Below are 22,893 nucleotides of genomic sequence, written 5' to 3'. Positions count from 1 at the left end.
ATTCCTTTGGGGGAACTTCTCTCCCTCCCTATCGCTGATCTAGTTGGTAGTAACTGCCAACATTGACGTGAACAGTCTCATCACTTTGGCCACAGCTGACTGGTCAAGAGCAATCAACCAGGGATATGCAGCATTCTAGATTTTTGTGGATACTGATCAGAGTGTTTGATTCTGCAAATCATGTTAGTGAAGTTCTTGGTTCTTTAATCCTCTATGGGTACTGTGTCTGCACACCTGTGCCTTTGGCCTTGGAGCACTGTGCCTTTGAGAGCTCACTCCTGTGACTTTCATGGGGCTGTCTTAGGTTACTTGAGACGGTTCCCTTCATGCATTACTTGAAACCAAGTGCCGAGAGTCAGAAGCATCAGTTACCTTCGCTTCTCAGTGTGGTCCTTAGCTAATGATTGATCTAGGAGTTCAGAAGCCCAGCAAAGATGCCCTGTGTCTGGAGAAACTCAGCACACTACTTACACAGCAGAGCCCCCTGATAGAATCAGGCCAAGGTCAGGATTTTACCTGAAGTCCCACCCTTCCTTATCACACCCTTCCTACCTCTCCATTCATTTCCTTCTTCCTGACCTTTCATTATCCATCTCTTTTGCACGCACAGTCTGATCACAGGCTTTGGCTTCCAGGGAATGTGATCCAAACCTGGCCCACTGAGATGATTGTGAGCCTGGCCCACTGAGATGATTGCCTGGAGCTACAAGACAGAGTCTTATCAGGCCGGGAGTCTGCAGCTGCTGCTGGTGGACGGACTGAAGCGCAGAGAGCCAGCACTGCTACTGCAGGTTCTGCCTCCGGGTGTCCTTGAGTCTGTCTCCTCTCCTACTCTTTTGAAGACGTAGTTCTGATAGATTCCTGTCAGTTGCATCCAAGAAAATCCTAACACGGTTAAGACTAGAGCTCCCAAATGCTGATGACCGTCTCATGAGAACACAGAACAAAACACAAACCCACACACAGGAGGCATTATGGTTTGGATATAAAGTGCCCCTCAAGACATTGGTGTTCAAGGCATCGTTCCTAGTGGTTTTGATTGGCTCCTGAGAGCTCTGGCATCATCAGTGGACCAATGTACTGATGGGTTCATAATTTGACTGGACTATTGAGAGATGGCGATGATGTGAATGTTAGAATGTTAGTAGAAGTGGCGGGAGTGGGTAGGGGATGGGTAGGTGTGCTAGTTACAGGCAGCAGGCCATGAGGGTGCATCCTGGGAAGTCATACCTTGTCTCTGACTTCTTCGAGGTGCTCTCGGCTGTTTGTCTCACACTATGGTTCCTGGCCGCTACAAGATGAGCGGCCTCTGCCATACACTCCTGCCACGAAGAAATTCTGCTTGGACTAGGCCCAAAGCAACAGAGCCAGCCAACTTTGTATTGAATCCTCTGAAAGCAGACACCAAGATGAACTTTGTCCTCCTTTGGGATTCTCTCGGGCATGTTGTCACACAGTGAAACGTGTCACGCAGCGACACACAACTTTCCGCACGATCTCTTCACAGTCCCATTCCTTTCTTGTTTCAGTCCAGGCTGTGTTCACAATGCAAGCATACTGATGCTTATGTAGAATGAAAACCTTTTGGGTGGCTCCTGGCAAGAAGAGCTAACCTAGTTGGGTGAGCTCAGAAAATATTAATTTAAAAAAAAAAAAGCAAACCAACTTTGGAATCTCATGCCCCTCCAAATAAACAGTTGCCAAAAAGCACGTCAGATAGATAAAGTTTTGAAACCACACTCCCAAGATGAGAACATACATGCAATTGTGGAATGTCTAAGAACAGAAAGTTCGTGGGCATGTGGGCAGAGAAGGAAGAGTTTATATCCTTGGGCATCCTGTCATATAAGCAACAGCAGGCCGATCGTTGCATCCCCTTGCTAAGGAAAGAACTCCTTGCAGCATTAAAAGGTCCACAGAACCACGGTCTATGCTCCACCCACCTGATGTTATATATGCGAGTCTTTCACATGTTCAGAGGGAAAAGCACCATTGTCTCAAGCCGGCTGCAGGATGCCTGTCTACTGACATCATATGTCGCTTAGTGGTCTGTCCCCCTCCTGGCACAGAGTGTCGCTTGTAGGACAGGGTGGATGGACACTAGTAGGCTACGGTGGCAGTGTCTCAGACACGTGACTCCCACTTTTTCTCATTCGTTCTGACCTGGTGCTTGTCTACACATCGTGTGCTTTCCTCTAAAATCAAGGAGCCCGTGGGAGTGTGGGCTCACGATGGGAAGAGCTCCCTTCAGTGGACACAGATGCTCAGGAGAATGGGATCGGGTAGCACTCACTGCAGTGAGCAGGCAGGAAAGCAGGGCTCCACCAGAATCGAGCTGGCCTGGAGGAGTCCAGGCTCTCACGCTTGGTGGCCTCCACTCTAACTAACACAGAAGTAGGTAGTAACAGCCGCATGGCCCTCTGGGTAACTTTGAGGTTCTAAGGAAGCTTTATCTCCATCTGAATGTTTTATCTTTCACTCCATGGATAACAGAAAACCTGTGCTTTTCATAACTTTAGCCTTTACTTATCCATAAGAGATATGAGACCTACAATGGGTGCTCACACAGAAGCAAGTCCTGTCTATAATATATATTATTTGTAGTACCTACAAACCTAGGTAAAGTTTAAGTTATAAGTTAGATACAGTGATATCAACAACAACAGTATATAGTAATTGTTACAATATACTGCAAAAAATGCCATTTAAAATTAATGATTTGTTTATTTGTAGAATTTTTCTTTTAATATTTTTGGTCTGTGGCTGACTTCAAATAACCCTAAGCCTCAGAAAGTGAAAAATAAGAAGGGAGATTACTGTATCTTTATATATGTATATATATAATCTATATACATCTATATACATCTAAAGGAAAAACGGAAAAGGAGACATTAAATTTGATAACTGTATTTGTCAGTGTGTTTCTGCTAATCACATCTTTCTCGTTACAATGGGTGCATGTTAAACTCAAACACTTCCTCTAGAACTAACGGCCCACATCAGTCGAGTCAGCTCCTTTAATGATGTCTTTAAAGGTGAATTGCCGAGGAGGTGATTGAATTGAGAGAGTTCAGAGTAGGCCGCTGCCATTCTGGTTCCTCTGCAACAAGCGTCTATTGCTTACCATTAGGAGGTAGAATCCAGGGCCCCTCTATGATACTCAGCTGATCTTGGGATGCTGAAGTGCTCTGAGCTCCATCAGTAGACTCCAGACTGTAGCTCTGCCTGCCCCTGGGAGCTCTGTTAACTCTCACCAAGCCCACAACCACATTCAGAAACTGGGCAAGAGAAGGATAGCTGAAGGAACCCAGCTAAGGTCAGGAGGGCTATGGACTCAGAAGAGACTACGATTGGCTATCATTGTGACAAACTGAATTGGGACTGGTAGCTCACATCTATAATCAAACATACTCGGGAGGCTGAGGCTGAGGAGACAGCCACAGGTTCAAGGTCATCCAGGGCTCTGTCTCTGAAAAAAATAAAATAAATAAAGATGCTATCTTAGTTAGGGCTTTATTGCTGTGAAGAGACACCATGACCACAACAACCTTTTGTTTGTTTGTTTGTTTTTGTTTTTTCGAGACAAGTTTTCTCTGTAGCTTTGGAGCCTGTTCTGGAACTAGCTCTTGTAGACCAGGCTGGCCTTGAACTCACAGAACTCCACCGCCTCTGACTCCCAAATGCTGAGATTAAAGGGATGCTCTGTCACTGTCTGGCTTGACCACAGTAACTCTTATAAAGGAAAACATTTAAATGGAGTTGGCTTACGGTTTCAGAGGTTTAGTTCATTATCATCTTGGCGGGAAGCGTGGTGGCTCAGGCAGACATGGAGCTAGAGGGGTAGCTGAGGGTTCTACATCTGGATCCATGAAAAAATGACAGTGACACCCTGGCCAGGCTTGAGCTTCTGAGACCTCTCCCCAGAATGACAGACACACCCACTCCAACAAGACTTCACCTCCTAATAGTGCCCCTCCCTATGGACCTGTTGGGGGCCATTTTTATTCAAGCCACCACAGATGCCCAGTTTTGGAAGACTCTGTTGTTGCTGTAGCTCTCTATTCCTCTTAAATGGGAGATTAAAAGGCAACTCTGACTCCACTTTTGGTGACATTAAGTAGTAACTTGAGACAATATCCTCACAGGAACTTTGCAAGAGTATTGTAATCTATGCATTTCGGCAGCATGTGAATCATCTTACTGTAATAGGAAAATTATAGTTTCCATCAAATTCAAAATTTATTTTAGCTTATTGAGTTTAGTAAAAGTATGGGCTTCAAGGTTTGATAGTCACAGGAACATACCTAAGTGTAAAACAAAAACCAAACAGCACCGAATTGTACAGCAAATTCCAAGGCCTTCAGATCAGAGGGAATTTCAGTGAGTCTGCCAGTGTCTAATCCTTCAGATTTTTGCTCATCCAACATTGAAACCCATGCTTTTTACAAATCTTAATAAATGGCAATTGATAATGGAGTTTGATAGTATGCTTTATCAAAGGCCTTCAAAATGCTATTCATTTCTTGTATAACATCAATCTTTAATCTGAGAAACATTAATCTGAATGGCAAAATCATAAAAAGCTACTTAATTTTTAAAAACATCATCTTGCAGTCACCTGTATGCTCAACTTCCATGTATTTTAATCTGCTGCTAACTTTTCACGGCCGATGTATTTTGATTTCCTTTGCATAGTTGTTTTGTTTGGGTTTTCTTTTTCTTTCTTCAAGGCAGAGTTTCTCTGTGTAGTCCTGGCTGTCCTGGAACTCACTCTGTAGACCAAGCTGGATTAGAACTCAGGCAGTGATCTACCCGTCTCTGCCTCCTGAGTGCTAGGATCGAAGGTGTGCGTGCGTCACTACATCCAAGCTCTACATTTTGAGGAATTTAAAGATTCAGGAAAAAATGAGAGTCAAAGCAGACGCAACGACACTCCTTGTCTGGGGTCTGCAGTTAACGCAGGACTGTAATTGTTCTGCCATCGCAAATGTCTGCTTCCATATCCATTCATCAACCTGTCTTGTATCCATCTGTGGTCAGATCACTCATTAACCAGAGACAAACGCAAGTTAAGAACGCTGCACTGGGCACCATGTTATGCCTCTTTGCCCCATCACTAGGGTCTGCAGACGAAACCACTGACACACTGCAAAGTCAACTTCAAAGGAAGGATGTCAATAAAAGCATTGACTACCCTCAGTTTCAAGATGACTTAGGTAGGATGAGTGGAGGCATCACCTAGCTGCTCTTAGTAAGGATTGGCAAGAATGCAACTCCTGACTACTGGCCTAGAAAAAGTTCCTAGATTGATGTTCTAACTCTGAGTCATCGTTTGAGCTTCCCCCCTTTTATTAAGAAGAGAAAAAGAGTTCTGGGACTTCCTTCTTATTGTGATAAAATCAAATATAATCAAGGAGGGAGATCAAGGACTTACGGGATGTTGGATGACAGAAACCAGCCCTGTGGCTTTCCCAGCAGGGTAGAAATTCGGGATAAAAGGTGAAATACACTGAGCACCGGAGACTAAGAGACACACAGAGAAAGAAAAGGCAGACGGTACAGTCCGGGGAGATGGAGGAGGAGTGGCTGGCTACAGAGGTTTGGAAGCAGGACCATGGAAATGTTACATTCCTGTTTGAAAACTGTAATAGAGGCCTCTAAACCCTTTGGTTGATGATGGGTCTCAAGCACCTGTAACTTTGTGCCTCAGTCTGCCCATGAAATGGGAATCCATAATGAGCATTATAAATGTATTCGAGATGTATGGCTTAAGAATCCCACAAATTCTAGTGGGTACTGACTGTGCAGTGAATGAAACAGGTTCCTGGGCTCTGCTCTCTCTTTCGACTGTCAGTGAGTCTCCAGGAGCTGTAGCCACTGACTCTCCTCCTGCCTGAGGATGGGTGGAGGTTAAAGTTGTTAGCCTTTATCAGAAAGAGCACTTAGAATAGGGACTCTCAACCTTCCTAATGCTATGACCCTTAATACTGTTAGTTCCTCATGTTGTAGTGACCCCCAATGATAAAATTATTTTGTTGCTACTTCATAACTGTAATTTTGCTACTGTTGTAGTGCAAATAACTGATATGAGGGATATCTGATAGGTGATCCCCAAAGGATCACAACCCACAGGTTGGAAACTGCTGACCAGATAGATGGGTGGAAGGAAAAGACTATGCAGGAACGTGTCTTAAAGGATGATTAGTGTAAGGATGAAATGTCTATTGCTGGCATTGTACATTTTTTATTAATTTTCTCATGGATAAGATTACTTGAGTCTTGGCCTACTTGTTAGTGCTTCTGATAACGGTTTGTGAGAAAAAAAAATTGAAACATCAAGCCCAGGAAAAATAGTCATGGCATTCTAATTACTGTCAAGATAATAACCATACTAAAGTGGTAGCTGAGACCTTGGACAGAGAGTTCTTTGTGGGAAAGGCTGTAGATCTGGAGCAGCTGGAAAGGAACTAGGATTGAACTGTGTGACTAGAAGAATGTTTGGAAGTCATTTGATCAATGGAAGTGTCACAATACCTAAGACAACCTAAGCTCTTACAAACCTGGGGATTGCTGTTGGAGCCTTGTCTGTTTCTTACACACTTCCCTTGGCATCTTTACAAAAATGCCCATCAGTGGAGGGCATGTGGGTCTGTGGTAGTTTAAATGTGATTGACCCCCATTAGTTCTTAGAGAGTGGAGCTAATTAGGAAGTTTGCTTTGTTGGACTGCGTATGGTCTTATGGGAGGAAGGGTGTCACTGTGGAGATGGGGTTTGAGGTCTCATATGCTCAAGCCATGCCCAGTGTCTCAGTTCACTTCCTGTTGCTTGCCCAAGATGTAGAACTCTCACCATGTCTGCCTGCACACTGCTGTGTCCTGCCATGATGATAATGAACTAATCTTCTGAAACTGTAAACTACCCAATTAAATGTTTTCCTTTATAGAAGTTGCCATGGCCATGGTGTCTCTCCACAGCAATAGAAATCCTAAGACTGAAGTTGGTACCAGGGACTGGGGTATTGCTGCGATAGGCCTGACCAGGACCTTTTTTTTTTTTTCAAGAAATATAGACCTTGGTACTGTGGATAAGAAAAGCAGTTGAACATTTTAAGTGTTGCTTAATGGGGCATATACTAGTAGGAGCATGGAAGACAGTGGTGTGGAATGTGATTTGAACTGTGGGTACCTGTACCAAGAGATTTTAGGGAAGAATGTTAGTATGTGGCCTTGACACAGTCTTGAGATAGGTTAGTGAAAAATGTGGCTGCTTTTGCTCTTGTCGGAAGAAGCTAAAGTAAAGAGTTTTCTATTAATTCCATTGGCAGAGGAAATCTCAAAACAGCCCAGTATAGACTCTGTCATGTTGTTATTAGTGATAACCATAATAAAGATTTATAATGAAAAGGAGAAAACTGAACAAGGACAAATACAAAATGTAAAATTTGAGGAGAAAAGGAGCACCCAGAAGTGGAATGGAGCCAAATCCTGTTTTCAAAGAGATACACAGATTAAGAAATGGGATAAAGGTCATGGTGACCTCGGGGCAAGATCCCACCCAACCAAGTTTCCAACGTCTAAAGAAAAGCTTAGAGTCAGATGTGGTGGTGCATGCCTTTCATCCCAGCACTGGCAAATCTTTGAGTTTAAGGCAGACCTGGTCTACAGAACAAGTTCTAGGACAGCTGACCTTAGGCAGTGAAGGAAATCATTCAAAAGCAGAAAGTTGGTGAAGATGCAATTGACTAATTGACTAAGGGGGGTATGTTCCAATCCCAGCAAGCAGAACTTGGCAACTTTGGCCACATACTGGCTTTAGAATCAAAGATATATGAAAGGATTTGTGGAATATTCCTCTGCAAGGAAGGGAAACCACTGAGGTCATGCATGTATTGGGGTGTCCCTGAATGGAGGCCTAGAGAAGCCATTTTGTGAAGCTGTGAAGGAGAAGCCTGGATTGCCTTGGAGACTCCAAGATGTTAGCGATGTCATGGGCTACCTGCTGAGGAAAGCTGCTAACAGGGAGTAGAACCAGTCCGAGAGAAAGAAGTGTGTTGCAATCAACAAAGATGCTTTCATCTTTGCTGGAATTAAAGATCTGGAGAACATTTTGACATCAGACGTGGAGTTGCAGAGTTTGGAGTTTGCTCAGCTGGCTTTTGATCTTGCTTTGGTCCAGTATTTCCTCACTGTGCTCCCTTTTCTACATTTTAGAATGGTAATGCATAGGCGGAGGCTGGTCATTCATTCCTGGCCACCCAGACCTAAAATAATCACCAAAAACTGTATTATTTGCAATATTTTTTGGTCAATAGCTTAAGTGTACTTCTAGCTAACTCTTACATCTTAAATTAACCCATTTCTATTGTTCTATATTTTATCACGAGATTCATGTTTTACAGGAAAGGGTCTGGTGTGTCTGTCTCCTGCGGTAGCTACGTGATGTCTCTTTGACCCTGCCTACTCTCTCTCTATATCTCTTCCAGCCTGGCTTATTCATTAACCAATTAAAGCAGCACATATACAGAAGGACTTCCCATACCAGTGATGTATAGCCTGTACTATTGTATGTGGGAAGTATGTGATCTCTTTTTTTTTATTTTGATTTTATACAGGATTATAGTTCAGAGGTTGTATGAATCTCAGAAGAGACTTTCAACTTTGGACTTTTAAAAATTGTTGAGATTGTGATAGACTATGTAGACTTTTGAAGTTGGACTAAATGCATTTTTTTCATTATGATATTGTTACAAGCTTTTGGGGGCCAGGGAGTGGAATGTAGTAATTTGAATGTTATTGGTTCCCATAAGCTCATAGGGAGTGGCACTATTAGGAGGTACAGTTTTATTGGAGTAGGTATGGCCTTGTTGGAGGAAGTGTGTCACTGTGGAGGTGGCCTTTGAGGTCTCAAGTATGCTAAAGCCAAGTCCAATGTCTCAGTTCACTTCCTGTTGTCTGCACAAGATATTGAACTCTCAGCTACCTCTCCAGCTCTATGTCTGCCTGCATGCCACCATGTCACACCATGATGACAGTGGACTAAACCTCTGAACTATAAACTACCCGATTAAATGTTTTCCTTTATAAGAGTTGCCATGCCATGGTGTCTTTTCAAGTCAATAGAAACCTTAACTAAGATTAGACCTTAATGTGGCTTTGACCTTAGCAGTCTTTGTTTTTTGAAATGTGGTCTTGTTATAAAGCCCTGGTCTATAGCTCACTAAGAAGACCAGGCTCACTTGGAACTGATGAGTCACCTGCCTCAGCATTCTGAGTGCTGGATTATAGGCACGTGGCTCTTAGCACTCTGTAGTTCAAGTAACTGGGAATGGAGACTTGTGTATCAGCATCTCGGAATTTATAAGTCTAAGAGAAGGCAGGGAAGGAGCTATATAATCTTCACCCATATCTCCAAGTCCTTCCTCCTGGTAACTGCTAGGTCCGTAGATAGGCTAGAGGCTAGAGATCATCTAATCTTATACCTGACTAAGGAGGTCTCTGTGTATAATTAGCATTAACAAGCCAGAGGAGCCCAGATCTGAGTCCTGGTTGGCTTACTTTGTTCCTTTTCTTGAAATCTGCTTCCTCCTCCTTCTCTTGCCGTCTGTTTCTCAAGAGGTCATTCTACTCTTGGGTTCCAGCTAGTCTGGTGATAAATCCTGGTCAAGCTGCTTCTAAAAGGGTTTTCAGAAGACTTGGGACCCATGAGTCAGGTGACTCCCGTGTCAGCTCCAGTAGCCATGTGTTCCCTTTCTCTGAACTCACAGAGCTGTTGAAAGGACACAACTTTCTTTCGAGAACAAATTCCACGAGGACAGAAACCATTCGTTCCCAGCCTACACCTCTAACATAATACTCTCACTGACTTTACTGCCTGCCATGTCTCTCCTACTGTGTGAGCAACAGTTATGAGGGACTTGCTAAGAACAAGGCACTGTGCCCAAGAACACAGGACCAGCACAGTAGCTCTCGACTTGAATCCTGGAACAGCAGCATCAGCACTGCCTGGGAATACACTAGAAATATAAAATCTTAAGCCCCATCTCAGGCCTGGGGACTCCGTAGCTCTTTGAGTTCACAGTCCTGCAATGACATGATGCAGGGAAGCATTTAAGGACCACCTGGATCACCACAGTTATTTGTTTCCATTTTCCATGTTCTTTTATCCAGGGATGGTAGATCCATAATATATAGCACCCTCTCAGTAGCTAGGTGAATCTTAAGCCTGACTCTGCTTTGGTTTTTGAGATGCTGGGGTTCCAACCCATTGGCTATATCTTAGAATTACATGAGATTCTTTCCAAAAGAATGAAATACCGGGCCTGCTCTTTCCTGAGAGTCTACTTCTATTGCTCCTGGGTGTGGCCCAGGCTTTCACTTTTTTTTAAGAAAACATTCCTTTGGTAACTGAAATGTGTAGGTAAACTTGCTAACAACTGAGCTAGTAGAGGAATTATAAAGGGGCTGGGGATAGGGTTGGAAAAATGGCTCATTAGTCAAAGCACTCATATTTGCAAGGGACCCAGGTTCATTCCTAGCACTTACATGGTGGCTCATGACCATCAGTTAATCCAGTTCGGGGCGGATCTGAAGCCTTTTTCTGACTTCTTTGGACACCAGGCATGCATATGGTACACATATATACATGCTGGCAAAATACTCATACACATAAAATCAAACAGACAAAAAACAAAGGCGTTAGAGAGACAAAACTGAACTCCTTGAAGGAGGCCTGTGTTCAGTGGATTCAAACAAAGTTGCTGTGTTTGGATGGCAAGTCTTTCAGATATTGGAAATTTCACAGATTTAACACACCTGATGGTCTCAGCTTCCAAGCAGAAGCAGCCATGGTCTACAGACAGGAAAAAGAAGGCCTGGGGAGTGGGGAATCTTAAACTCAATCAGCCTGTTTAACTGAAGCAGAAGCTATCATCTTCACTAATGTTGCTATCATAATTTTTAATTATTTTTCTTTTAGGGCTGGGATCAAAGATTTTTCTCAATTTTAAACATTAAAGCTTTGCAGGACACATTTCCCCCCAGCCGCTCGACTCTGCCACTGTAGCAGCTGAAACCGGTCATAGACAATATGGAAATGAGAGGGTAGGGCAACGTTCCAGTGGAACGTACTTCACTTCGACAGGCACGGGCCCAGATCTGGTCTGGGGCTGCAGTTTGCCTGCCCTTGTTCTAGGTTGCTGATCTGTCGTGAATGGTAGGAAGTAGATGTGAGTGGGCTTTAACTGTTCTGTGGAGTGAATGAGGATAGCCACTGGTCACTGGACACTCAGGACCTCCATGTGCTGAACAGCCTTCCAAAGCACAAAGCACAATCGAATGTTGCTGGATCCTTTAGGATATATTTCAGCAGCATCACCATCATAAGCAATGTATATGCTAAATAGTCTAAAACCACAATAGTTTCCCATTTTAAAATAATTTTTATTTAGAGATGATGAAAACTAGAAGAAATATGGGTCTGTAGCTGTTTCAGTGACAGGCAACCCAGACCGAGGGACAGACAGAGTCTGATGCCAGGATGTTTAAAACATCGCAAAGGATATTTTAGATTTATTTTCCCCTTCTATTGAAAATAGATTCTTTTCTCACAGAATATACACTGATAACAGTTTCCGCTCCCTCTACTCCTGCCAGTTCCCCCACTGTCCCTCCCCCCATCCAGAGCCACTTCCTTTCTGTCACTCAGAAAGGCTTCTAGGCATGTTGAGGTCCCTGTTTTATGTGGCTGCTGGAGGCTGTGGGGATGTCCGCGGTTCATACTTCTGCTGGAAACCATGTAGAAGTCCATGATCCATGCTGCTGCCAACTGCTATGGGCAAGGAAGCTCCTTCTGCAGTGGTATCAATGACCGCAGACTCATAATTGAGAATGAGAGACATTGAAGGTGTCTGTGAGACCCCCCCAACTCACCCCGGAAAAAGAAAAAGAAATAGTCCAAACAGAAAGCTATTGAAGAGAGTTCTTAAAGTTGTGATAAAGATGCTGAAGTAGGAGGAAGTGGAACTTTTGAGTGGTATTTATTTTAAAGTAATAAAAAAAAGAAAAAAAGAAAATATATGCCTTAAATGTTCTCACTTTAAAAAAAAACCAAACCAAAACAAAACCAAGAAACAAAACAAAACAAAAAAAGATGCTGAAGTGTAGCTCTTCACAGTTGATGGTTTCTGGTGGGGGTGGGGAGTGGGGATGGGGTGGGGGTTTGGAAAAGGTTTCAGTTATCTTTAAGGGGCTGGCCGTTGGAAGTTTGATCATGTTCCAATGAGTATAAGGGCAACACAAATTGGATTTGGAGTATTTGTGGGGGTATAAGGGTAGGAGTGTGAACCTAGGAGGAATGGGAAGCAAGTATGATAGCGATGCATTGTATGAAATTCCCAAATAATCAATAAAAATATTATGTTGAAAAAATGACAATAAAAAAGATTGGGCTGTAGGCAAGCCTGTAGAATATTTTCTTAATTAGTGATTGATGTGAGAGGGTCCAGCCCATTGTAGATGGTTCCATCCCTGGGCTGGTGGTCCTAGGTTCTGTAAGAAAGCAGACTGAGCAAAACATGAGGAGCAATTCAGTAAGAAGCACCCCTAATAACCTCTGCATCAGCTCCTGCCTCCAGGTTCCTGCCCTTTGTGAGTTCCTGTTCTTGCTGCTTTTGTTGGTGAACTGTTATATGGAACTGTGAGCAAAATAAACCCTTTCCTTCTCCCTCACTCCACCCTCCAGAAAATAAGAGAGCAGGCTTTTAAGAGATAATAACCAAACATGACAAAATAAAATATAATAAGATAGAACAAACAAACAGACCAACAGGAAAAAAAACCCAAAGGGCAAACCAACAGAAGGAAAAGAGTCCCAAGAGAAGTCACGAATGAACCAGAGACCCCCTCATTCACACACTCAGGAATCCCACAGAAATACTAAACTGAAAAGCTAGTACATATATGCTGGGAATCTGGCGCAGACCCGTGTAGGCCTGGTGCTTGCTGCTTCAGTCTCTGTGAGTTCATACGAGCTTTGCTCGTGTTCATTTAGAGGACCTTGTTCTCCTAGTGTCCTTCACCTCCTCTGGCTCTTGAACTTGTTCAACCTCCTTCTCGATGAGGTTCCCTGAGCTCTGGGGGAGGGATTTGGTGGAGACATCTTATTTAGAGCTATGTGTTCCGAGGACTCTCTCTGCTTGATGCCTGGCTGTGGGTCTGTGTGTTTGTTCCCATCTGGTGTCAGAGGACGCTTGTTTGCTGATGGCTGAACGAGGCATTGATCTATAAGTATAGCAGATTATCATCAGGAGTCATTTGGGAGCCATTTTACCACTACTTTACTTTTTTTAAGACCAGTAGTGTTTGGTTTTATTGTAGGTCTCTAGCTAGTCTCTGGTTCTTGGTCACCCAAGCAGTGTTGGATTGGGTTTCATCTCATGGAGTAGGCCTTAAGAAATGGGACATCTTAAATTTAAAGAAATACAGCTACCAAAGTATAAGCCTATTTTTTTTCTTAGTATGTTTGGAGATAGCCAAGAAATATTCCTGTCTGTAATCATGAATGTTATATATACACATACACGTGTGTGCGCTTAGGATATATGTAAGATATATTGTTGGAGGAGGCTCGCTTGCTCATCCTGGCCACCTGGCTAACTTAGCCCTGAAATAACCACACAGAAACTGTATTAATTAAATCACTGCTTGACCCATTAGCTCTAGTATCTTATTGGCTAATTCTTACATCTTAATTTAACCCATTTTATTAATCTGTGTATCGCCATGTGGTAGTGGTTTACCAGGCAAAATTCCCAGCGTCTGTCTCCAGCAGATCCATGGCATCTTTCTGACTCTGCTTTCTTCCTCCCAGAATTCAGTTTTATCTTCTCTGCCTATTTAAGTTCTGCTTTATCAGGCTAAGGCAGTTTCTTTATTCATTAACCGATACAAGCAACACACAGAGGGAACTCCCACATCAATATATACTCAATAGAACTGTGCCTTGTATTGGAAATGTATTGTAATGTATTGGGAAATGCCCAATAAGAAATCTCTGAATAAATGAGTGCTAGGTTCTTATGTGAAGAGCTGGATGAGTTAGGTCTGGCCATAGTTAGATATTTAGTACTATTTAAAAGTAGGTGAGCAGACTACCTTTTTAAAGAGATCAGCCAAATGAGAGCAAACTCTGTTTTTATGTCTTCCCTAAATGCAGTTTGAGGATGGCTTCTTAGCTTGTAGGTTCATCTCAGAGGTTGTTCTTGACCTAAAATCTACTTGTGTGTGTTCCAATGTCTTTAGGCTACTGAAGCTTTCTTTGAGTTTTGCTTATCATTGATCTGAGGACTTCTGTATACAATGTAACTGTTTATAGGCAATAAATATTTCCTTCATTTAAACAGAAAGCCAAAGCACAGAGATTTAGACACACAAGGGAGATCAACAAGGTCATTATAGCCTGGTTTAGAAACAAGGACTTTTGAAAGACAGCTTTGCTTTGTTTCCATGTTAAATTCATCAATATAATAGATTGCCTTTTGAAAGACTGTAGGCAATAGAACCACGTGATAAAAGAGGTCCAAATGCACTGTGAATGGAATTATGCTTCCTCTAAACGCAAAACCAGACCAAGACAGACCCGAAAGCCAAGGTCTAATTACCAACACTGGTAACATACTGAGTCTCTAGAGTTAAGAAAATCCTATAGCTATGGGCTGTTTTTCTAATGTTTGGTAGATTAGTGGGCATTTCCATTAGAAACTGGAAATCTTGAAGAATGTTCAGATAGAAAGCGCAGGTTGAAAATTTGTTGGTAAGACAGGGTTTTTTGTAGTTCAATTCCCTGAAACCACCCGTGTTGGAATTACTTAATGGCTGTTAAACACTGGTGACTTAGAGCCCACATATCATCCCTTACTTAAATTCTTGAGGGTGAGATGGAGAATTTCCAATCTAACAGAGCGTTAAGTCTCTGATGTCCAATAAAACTCGAGAACCAGTGATTATCGGAATGTGTTCTATAGTTGAGGGCAGAATACGGTATAAAATGAAGCTGAAACTTCTTTAGGAACAAATGTTGGCAGAATTCCTTAACTGATGAATAAAAAATGCATCAAATATATAAAAAAGGGGGTTTGTACCATATAAAGATTTGGTGAAAAGTTTGGTGGGGAAGGTTTTAGAGAAAATTCTGATTGAAAATATCTTGCTTCTAAAGGAGAAAAATGCCCTATGCAATCACTTCTTCCTGAGTCAATTATGACTTTATGGATTATAAAATGTAAAGCTTTTAATAAAATGCAGATCAGGTTGATTTTCTAGGATTAAAGCACACATCCCTTGGAAATCCAGCAGCAGGAAATATGCTTTGAAAAAGAAATTAACTGTCATGGAATCCGGACTCTGATCATCTTTTACTAGCCTGAGGATTAATTTTATACTCTATGTGAATAAAGAGTTTGAACAGGATAGTTTCTATAAGCCAGATAAAAATTAATCATTGTATTTATCTACCTAAAAGCCTTTAATAACTCCCCATATCACAAAGGACGAAGTTCACACCTCAATTCACGGCCTCCTATCTTTCCCCTTTTTTGGCCAGATTTCCCTTTCAGTTTCTTAATGCTCTGACCCCTTGGCTTTCACTGTATGCTTTTCACTGCTGGAAAACTTCCCTCCTGCCCTCGTTGACAGCATGCAGTAAGCACTTAGCCAGCACAGTATCACTGCTTCTATCATTACTAACAACGGAGGAGAAAGAGCACATGTAAGATATGCTGTATAAGAAATCAAGAAGTTGAAGGAAAATCACTCTCTCACTTGCATATATATTATGTAAAAAGGATTAGTGTATGGTAGAATGGCAGAGAATATTAGGGAGAGATATTTATATTTGAATATATTTAATTCACAACCATGGACCTCAGAAATGTTTCCTTCCCCATCACCGGGCAGTTGACAGCTCCTGGCTGCTCATATGTCATCATGATGCATCCAAAAAACAGGTACCACAGAGTCTTACAGAGATCCATGAATGGATCACCTGTTTCACATCACCTTCACACTGCTCAGAAGCCTTGAGATCCACTTTAATATCCAATGTGAGTAAAACGAAGCTAGAGAGGCGAGGTGAAACTGGTGTAAAGTCGCAAAGATGGTAAAAGGCCAAGTCTGAATTACAACCAAATGTCATCAGACTCCAGAACAGAGTAGGCATTGCAGGGGCTCTAATAGAAGACCCCAATGATGCTGAAGTTCCTTCAGAATCTTATTCCTTGACATCTCCTGCATCCACGAGTCTCATCTGAGAACAGGGGACAAAGGACAGATTCATCTTCTCAGTATCCTTCCTGTTCTTCAGATGTCACTACACAGTAACTTAAGAGCACTTTTTGCTCCATGTATTTTGTCCCCTGAATTCCTGTCACAGAGAGAAGGATCACTAAAACAAGAAACAAAGCAAACAACAAAAATGAACTAGCCAGAGCTGGGTGTACTGGCCCATGCCTGTAATCCCAACACTTGGGAAAGGGTGGAAGAGGTTCAAGGAACTCAAGGTCATCTGAGGCCACATAACAAACTCAAGGCCAGCCTGGGTCACAGGTGACCCTGCTTCAAATAAGCAAACCAACCAACCAACCAACCAACCAACCAACCAAATAAATCAGGTCCTTCTGTCGTGTAAAGATAGACTACACAATGAAACAGTATCTTCTGTAAAGCAGGAAGTATGCTTCAGTCAGACCACATCTACCTACAGGACAGTGGTTCTGAGCTTTCTAGCACCCAGAACTATAGAACAATAAACTTTAAAGCAATGAACTGGAAATCTCTGACCACAGCCTTCCTGAAGCCACTAGAAAAGTCTGGGTAGTAGACTAGCCACTCACAGTTGGCTTCCATGCAACTATGGTATCCACAGAGATCACAGTCTATACTGGGTCAAATCCAGGGCTTCGCCTGCTCAGCTCTTGCCCTACTACTGAGCCACACCCTTATCCCTCTCACAGATGAAACCCACCGTTTAGCCCCACATTCGCCATCTCTGCTACTTAGTTTGGCACACTGAGATGACCAAGTGGTCATCAAGGCTCCATTTTCTGACCTCAGCAGCCAGGTGCCAGATCAACAAAGCATCCGGTTGTTCAGAAAATGTTACTCATCAGGACAACCAAAGGCTGTAAAAGGAAGCCAGGCAGTGGTGGCTCACGCCTTTAATCCCAGCACTCAAGAGGCAAAGGCAGAGGCAGGTGGATCTCTGTGAGTTCAAGGCTAGCCTGGTTTATAGAGCTAGTTCCAGGACACCTAGGGCTGATACACAGAGAAAGACTGACTCAAAAAACCAAAAAAAAAAAAAAAAGATTGTAAAATGGTCCCAAAGACTAGTCATTAGGTCTAACTCATCCTTGCCTTATGAGCACCAACTGTGTTATGCATATGAAACTTCATAAAATTGGAGTTTGGATCCAAGTACCTTGGGTGAAAAGTAGAGTTTGTTCAAAGATATTGAACATGGCGTGGGGATTCATCTATAAAATGGAGGAGTTGGGCTAAATGGAAAGTCTGTGTTGGTTACTTTTCATCACTGGGATAAAATCTAGAAGCAGCTTGAAGACAGGTGGCTTTATTTTGGTTCACAGTCTCATAGATGTCAGCCCCTTAGGATGGGAGAGCAGAGCCATTCACATCAGAGTAGCTCTTACCAAGGCTACTTCATCTTCACCTTACCAAGGCTATTGCATCTCTCAGTGTCTCCCAAGACTCTCTAAGCGTCTTTCCTGACTCTCCCTTTCCATACAGCATGACCCTTCAGTATCCCCTTACGATATCTATTTAAATATCACTTTAAAAACAAACTCTGTGTATCCATGAACACCTATATTTCTGTGTGTGATGGGGGCATGGGAACGTGCATGCCACACAGCACATTCGTGGAGGGTGGAGGGCAACCTTGGCTCTCAGTTCTCAACTTAGGCGCCGACAGGGTTTCTTTGCTGTTTGCCATTTGTTGTTTGCAAACTTCCTGGGACTCCCTCCACTGTCTCCATCTCTCATCTTGCCATAGGAAACCTGGGACTGCCCACCTGGATGCCTTGTCTGACTGTGTGTGGGTTCCGCGGATTGGAACTCGAGTCCTTCCTTACGCAATGGAGAAAGTACTTTACACGCTGAGCCATCTCCCCAGTCCAGATATCAGTAGTTCTCTAAGTGTGTTCCCCGCCCCCCCCCCAATTTAAGAGTTTTCTGAGCCCTTGCTTGACACATGATGAAAGAGTCTACACAATTGTCACTGTGATTATTCTATGAACTACTTAACTTGTCTTGTGGCAAAGACACCATATACATTTTAGGTGGCAAGCACATTTTGGAAAGAAAATGGTGTTCTGAGTTTGTCCCATTTTCTTAGATGTGTAACTACTACCCCGAATCACAAAAGTAAGAGAGGCCAGGAAGTGTGTAAAACATGGGCACAGCTTTATTATGCTACAAGGCAGTAAGTACACTGTCGTTTCAGAAGCTCAGGGCCGGCCATCTTGTACCCAGTGTTCTCGAGGCAGAAACCGACTGTTGACTTCCCCCCAAACACAAGAACCACGAGGCAGTTCTGGTTCATACACTTAATAACTATGGGGAAAGCTGAGCAGGCTCAGAGTGCCTGAATCGATGAACAGTCAGACTGAACTCAAAACAAAACATATGACATGAACAACATAAATTTCCCAAAAAAAGAAGTGCAATGCATGTTTTTATAAACCAACAATAACAAAAAAGAAACAACTTTCCTTAAAAAAAAGAAAATGTACAACAAATGCAAAAATCTCCCAAATAAGTTTTCCAGTTAAAAAAGGAAAAGGTACATATATAAAAATAAAAAAGTTTGAAATACTAGTGAATAATCAATTATCTAATACCAAGTTTCTTTCTTTCATCCAAGCTCTACTGCCTCTCTGACTAGCAGCATGTCTACAGGCTAAGACCATAGCAGCGAAACACATTTTTTTTTATTTGGCATTTACAAAATTAAATTACTGAATAAAAATATAATTTTTTTATAAAACTATTTCATACAGTAATAATTTTTAAAGCAAGCTAACAAAAACTCCTCATGAACTGGTTTAGCACAATAAATGTCTTTCCAATATTACTAACTACAAATGAGTCTCATAGGCTCTGTGAACGGCTACTTGGTATTTAGTCAACATTCAGAATAATGCTTTCACTGTTTATTAAAAATATTTGTATGTATTCTTAGTGATTGAGAAATGTGAAATACTGGGGTATTTCTTTGTATAAATTTTTTTTGTTTTAAAATTTACCCCAGTCAAAAATACTGATCTGTTGGATCCTCTAAAATACAAATAAATCATTTTATTAAAAAAATCTGATTATGATATTAACAAATGGTTACAATTCATTACCTAATAATTTAGGTAAGACTGTTATTCATTAATTTTTTTAAAAAAAATCTTTTTAGTTGAGTGAAACCCAGTAAGATTTCATGCAACTAAAATGCACTTGGTGGTGCTCTCAACTGTTGTACCACAACAAAAATAGGTTCTTCTCTCAGTCAGGAAGAGTTCCATGCTGAGGAATGATATGTCACAAGTCAACTTTTAAGTGTTCTGAAAACCATAATGCTTTTCTGGAAATGTCTCACATGACCAGAGTCCGAGCCGAGAACGCGTTCACATATTTTCGAGGCTGACCAGAGGCCGTCATCTGATCCTCTGTCTTCCCACAGGAGGCTGGTTCCCAGGCACCACTGCAGGGCTGATGGGGAGAAGGGGAGACAGCGGGAGGTCAGAACAGGAAGCACAGGTGACCCAAAGGGGCATCCCCACCCCAGCGGGGCAGCCAGGTGAGACGCTGTCCATGCCAGGAAGCCATTCGTTGTCAGGAACAATGGGACGCTCAGAGCCAATGTTTCCTTACAAAGTGACATCTTGTTACTGGAATGCCTTCCGCCTCTTTGGCAGTTTTACAAGCTGGGAGCAGGACAGGGTGTCATTCTCCAGATACGTAAGGCAAGTTCTAGGCCTTTATTCACTCACAAACTGATGAGTGCACGAGCCAACTACTTAATTAAGTCAATAAAATTTGACTTAACTTCTATAATGCATCAACTTCTGATAAAGCCTGCACATTTTGATACACATATGTAAACTATACACACACACTGTATTTCAAAATTAACTTTATTAATATGAACTCACTATGTAGCTGAGCTGACCTTGAACTTTTAAGGTTCCATCCTCAACCTCCCAAGTGCTGGCTCTGGCCTTCCTGTACTACACAGAAGTAGTCTGCGACATCTCCAGCCCTACTTCAGCTTAGCTTGTATGGATACATTGGAAGTCAAGGGACAGAACTAATAAAGAACAATGTCCAGACACCTGGGACAGTACTGGGGCCCTGTGTGGACACAGTCATACATGTACATTGTACACCCGCCCCATGAGGCAGGTCCAGACAAACTTTAGTTGGACTGGAAAATGAAGCAGTGGGGTTTGGATGCCCAAACCCATGCCATGGTGTGCACACAGGGGCTTGAGTACTGCTCTGCCTGAAGAGGGGGAAAGACTTGTACACAAACTATGTCTTCAACAGCACAGTGCCTGAACAGAGGCAAAATGGCGCTCAGTCTCTGAGCTCCCATCAACCATTTTGGAGAAGACGAACATAAGCTCCCAAATCAAAAATGAAGCCAGCAGTTTAGGAAACACACTATTCACATTGAACAGGAATTCTTTCTCATGGGACAAAAGAAAAGTAAGAAAGACCGTATGCAGGAACAGTGGGGAACCACAGTAACCCCAGCGATTAAGAGTCAGAGGTAGGAACATCAAGAGTTCTTGGCCAGTCTAAGCTACACAGTGAGCTCCAGGCCAGCAATGGGCTACATAGCCATGCCTTGTCTCCAACAAGGGCTCTGCCCTCCAGAACCTGGTGTTTCTTTTGAGACCTAAATTGCACATGTGCTTTTATAACATGTAAAAACAGTCTGCGGCGGTTTGCGGACAAGCAAGCGAATAGGGCATGGGACACTGAGAGCAGTATAGGTAGAAAACTGCTGGAGGGAAGGCCCAGTGGGGTGCGGAGTTGGTGATTTGGACAGTCTTCATTTGACAGGTTACAGAGAGACAAAGGAGAGAGTAGTTACACAACAGCACGGACCAGACCCTTACTGTGTACCACCCACAACCCCGTTCCATGTTAACTCTAACACTAAATGCCCATGGCATAGCTACCCTGTGGTCTCCCACCTAGTTTACATATCAGGAAGTTAACACGGGAGAGAGCGTATGGGCAACATGTTCAAGATTGCACTGCTAAGAAACAAAGGAGCAAGAATCTGAACTGAAGGGATACAAGAGGCCACGCCCCTAAGCAGTATGCGAGGCTGCGCCTAGCAGACATCTTGCCAAGAACACAGTGAGGAAGTTGATAAGGAAATTCAGGGGTTCAATTACCAGGACCTCCTAAGGCACACAGAGCCATGGGGACATGAAGAAGTGGCATGCTTTGCTGGCAAACGACCGTCCTGGACAGGCACTGCTGCCATCGGGCTGAGGTTTCCTGGTTCCAGCGACTTAACGTTTGCAGCGTGGATGTTTTCCCTTCCCTGGGCCACCGCCTCTTAGCCCGTCCCCTGCCTCCCCATCGATGTAAATGGCACAGTCAAGTGCACAAATGTACTCTAAGGTGCAACATGTGACTTGTCATGCCCCACAGCAAACGGGTCAGCCTACAGGGCATATCACAGACATGATACAGCAAAGAAGGCCTGTGTTCTAGGTTGGCTTCTAACACAAAGTCACATTTAATATTTTCCTAGACAATACATTTAGTTACAACATTCTTTGAAATGGTTTTAAAGCAGTGTGGCTCTCAACTTGTAGATTGCTACCCCTTTGGGGGTGGGATCGAACAACCTTTTCACAGGGTCCCCTAAGACCATCAGAAAACACAGATATTTATATTCATATTCATAACATTAGCAAAATGAGAATTATGAAAATGACTGTATGGTTGGGGGTCACCAGATATGAGGAGCTGTATTTAAGGGTCACAGCATTAGGAAGTTGGAAAAGCACTGTGAAATGAGTATTTCCCTGGACTCAGATGTGCAGACAAGCACACATATCTCAGCATGGTGCTTCAGTTCACCCAAAGCCCCTGCTTCAGTTTTGACTGCTTACTCGCTGAAGCTGAAGTTTCTCCAGCGCAGCACAGAAATGCATACAGACACGTGAAATCACCTAAAATATTAAAGTTTTCTGTTTTATTTTCAATGACTGAGTTAGTGCTAGTAGTCCTGAGCAAAATACGGTGTCATAATTAGTGATCCAGAGGCAGTAATGCAATAGCATGCATCCTTTACAGAGAGCTCTAAGTGCTTAAGATCAACGACTAAATTGATACTGAGAACAAGGGGAGAAGATCCTGGGAATCAAATGAGGGAGTCTAACACAGTACCTGACCCTAATGATACTGTTTATGTAGACTTAAAATATACAGATATATAGTAACAAAAACATGTATCTTCAAAAAATGGAGGAGATAGAGGAACGAATGAAGAAAACAAAATAGAAGCAAAAAAGGATTCTTTCTCTATTTCTCTGATTTTTCTATTAAAAAATTTGAACCTTTCTACTAGGCTTCAATTAATATGGAATACAATTTCTAAACATGCAGATTAATTACCTTAAAGTTCCACAACAGAATCAGTTTTGTTTGCTTTTATTTGTGCCTTGTGGTGATGGCCGCATTCTGAGCCTTTGTAGAATGGTAGGGTGGGTGTCTCAGACTGTCCAAGTGTGCTCAGCAGTTCTTATTAACTTCTATTTTCCATTTGAATACGATTGTGATCTTGACAAGTCCCCTACATGATTATCC

General features: G+C 42.5%; 2 protein-coding genes across 13 annotated transcripts in view; one reads left to right on the top strand and one right to left on the bottom strand.

Moving 5' to 3' along the window:
- Ahi1 (Abelson helper integration site 1) overlaps positions 1-22,893 on the top strand; it is a 200,696-nt gene that overhangs the window by 172,709 nt on the left and 5,094 nt on the right. The window lies entirely within an intron of this gene.
- Positions 18,451-22,893, bottom strand: part of Myb (MYB proto-oncogene, transcription factor) — a 36,494-nt gene continuing 32,051 nt past the window's right edge. For all 9 annotated transcript variants that reach the window (XM_048425339.3, XM_048425343.3, XM_048425344.3 and 6 more), the window contains one exon: positions 18,451-19,767. In XM_048425339.3, coding sequence (XP_048281296.1) covers positions 19,651-19,767 — 117 coding nt within the window. In that variant the 3' untranslated portion in view covers positions 18,451-19,650. The remainder of the gene's footprint in view (positions 19,768-22,893) is intronic.

The sequence above is a fragment of the Myodes glareolus genome, chromosome 1 (assembly GCF_982192425.1).
Source record: "Myodes glareolus chromosome 1, mMyoGla1.1, whole genome shotgun sequence".
NCBI classification, from domain to species: Eukaryota; Metazoa; Chordata; class Mammalia; order Rodentia; family Cricetidae; genus Myodes; species Myodes glareolus.
Note: the sequence above shows the minus strand (reverse complement) of the source record. Positions and strands in the feature narration are given on the sequence as shown.